Source organism: Verticillium nonalfalfae, assembly GCF_003724135.2.
Source record: "Verticillium nonalfalfae strain VnAa140/NRRL 66861 chromosome Unknown scaffold_111, whole genome shotgun sequence".
NCBI lineage: Eukaryota > Fungi > Ascomycota > Sordariomycetes > Glomerellales > Plectosphaerellaceae > Verticillium > Verticillium nonalfalfae.
Genome location: NW_021167336.1, coordinates 95398 through 97331, shown reverse-complemented (window position 1 = coordinate 97331; position 1934 = coordinate 95398). Strand labels below are relative to the sequence as shown.

Genomic DNA, 1934 nt, shown 5'->3' with positions numbered 1-1934 from the left:
GCCCGTGCCGGGCGTGCCTGTCTCGCCGTTCGGCAGCACCAGCCTCACCAATCCCAACCGACTGGCTGGTGGGGGCTGAGTCAGCACAGCCCTCATCTGGGAGTGATCATTTCTTTCCGATGCACTGAGACGCTTCGCAAGAACGGGATGCGAAAGTTACAAGACTGCAGTTTGAGAAGCAAGAAAGGAAAGAAAAAACAGAACCTTCAGCAGCCAATCAACCGAATGCGAACCTCCCAAGGCAACAGCGAATCTCGCTCTGCTCGGTCCCTGGGACTCGAACCGTGGGGCCTTGCTAGCCCCCCGCCGAACACCTGCCTCCTGACCAGTCTCGCTAAGTACCTATGTACCTTACCCCACCATCGCCATCGTGACAAAGCTTTGGCTTCCTCCCACCTTCTCCAGCAAAGCTCCTCTCGACAACATCATCCTCACCACACGCCATGGATCCAACACTCCTCATAGGCGATATCGTCGAGCGCAAAACGGCACAGCCCAAGCCGGTGACTTTCGACGACGCCGACATCTCCTCCACCGGCTTCCCCGCCCACAAAAAGCGGAGCCGCCCATCTGCCTTCAAACAGCAGCGACAGGGCAAGAAGGGAGACGATGCCCCTGCGGCTGCCGGCGCTCAGGCCCGGGCTGCACACGAAGCCAGGTTCGAAGTCGATCCGGCTACACAAAAGGCGGACTTTGAGGCGGCCGAGCGGCGGCGGATCGATCGAGAGAACCAGTCCAGGCTCGAGAACATGACGCCTGCAGAGATTGCCAGCGAGCGAGCCGAGATGCTCAAAGGACTCAACCCGGCACTAATTGAGAGACTCCTGCAGCGGGCGAATATTGATGAGCGCGATGGTCCCGACCCGTTCGATGTGCCTGGTACACAGGAGGCCTCTCCCAAACCTGCGACGCCAGAAATCAAAATTGAAGACACAACACTGCCACCACCACGACCCAAGCCGTCAACAACCACCAGCAAGGCGACATCATCATCATCACCACCAGCCCCCGCGCAGCAGCAGCAACACGCACCCATAAACGAGGACCGCGTTCCATCCGCTCCTCCCGAGGACCTCTTCCCGATCAATCAGCAACCGGAACACACGCACTTCCCCCAGCCGCCTGCCCTGCCCGATCTCGATCCCTCTCACCCAGACTTCCTCGCCACGCTTCACGAAAAGTTCTTCCCCAACCTTCCCGCCGACCCCTCCAAGCTTGCCTGGATGGCCCCTCTACCGACGACAGACAGCCCCGCCGATCGTGACTCCCCTTACTACCCGGGCCAGGCCTCGCTGCCCATCTCGGCCCTTCGCTTCGACTTTCGCGGAGCCATGCTGCCGCCGCGATTGAGCAGGCAGATTCCTGTTTCCAAAGGTCTTCATCACCACGGCCAGGCGCCCGAGGCCGCTGGGTACACAATCGAGGAGCTCTCCATATTGGCGCGGAGTGCCGTCGCCGCGCAGCGGTGCATTGCGTTTCAGACCATTGGCAGGATTTTCTACCGGCTGGGCAAAGGCGAGTGGGGCAATAGCGACGAGGACACGTTGGCGAGGGGGATATGGAGCAGTGTGATGGAGGGCCGGCTGATGGACAGCCTGGCCGAGGCGGCCATGAAGGAAGGTGGCCACCGGGGGAGCCGGGCGTATGCGACTGAGGCGTTATGGTTGCTGGAGAAGGGGGGATGGAAGGCTTTGTTGTCGGGGCGATAAGCGCGTCTACTGCTAGGCAGATCGATGATAGCGGATGCGAGGCGTGAAGTGGGAATGTCTTGCGACTCTGTTTGCGAAAGCGAAGCGGACCAGCGGCAATGGACTCGCTTTATGTCCATGGGCATCAGACATGACGGAAGGGTCTGGCTTGGCTGGTGACGGGTCAATTGCATGTGCAGGGCGCGATGTCGAGTTTCACATCGGCGATGCCAAGTGAGAAGACAC

At 60.3% G+C, this 1934-nt stretch overlaps 1 protein-coding gene across 1 annotated transcript; it reads left to right on the top strand.

Annotated features, from left to right (window-relative positions):
- Positions 1–443: 443 nt before the first annotated feature.
- Positions 444–1709, top strand: RPAP1 (RNA polymerase II associated protein 1; the record flags this gene model as incomplete). The annotated part of the gene is made up of 1 exon (XM_028635037.1): positions 444–1709. The coding sequence occupies one exon, from the start codon at positions 444–446 to the stop codon at positions 1707–1709; it is 1266 nt and encodes a 421-aa protein (XP_028492419.1).
- Between the last annotated feature and the right edge of the window lie 225 nt (positions 1710–1934).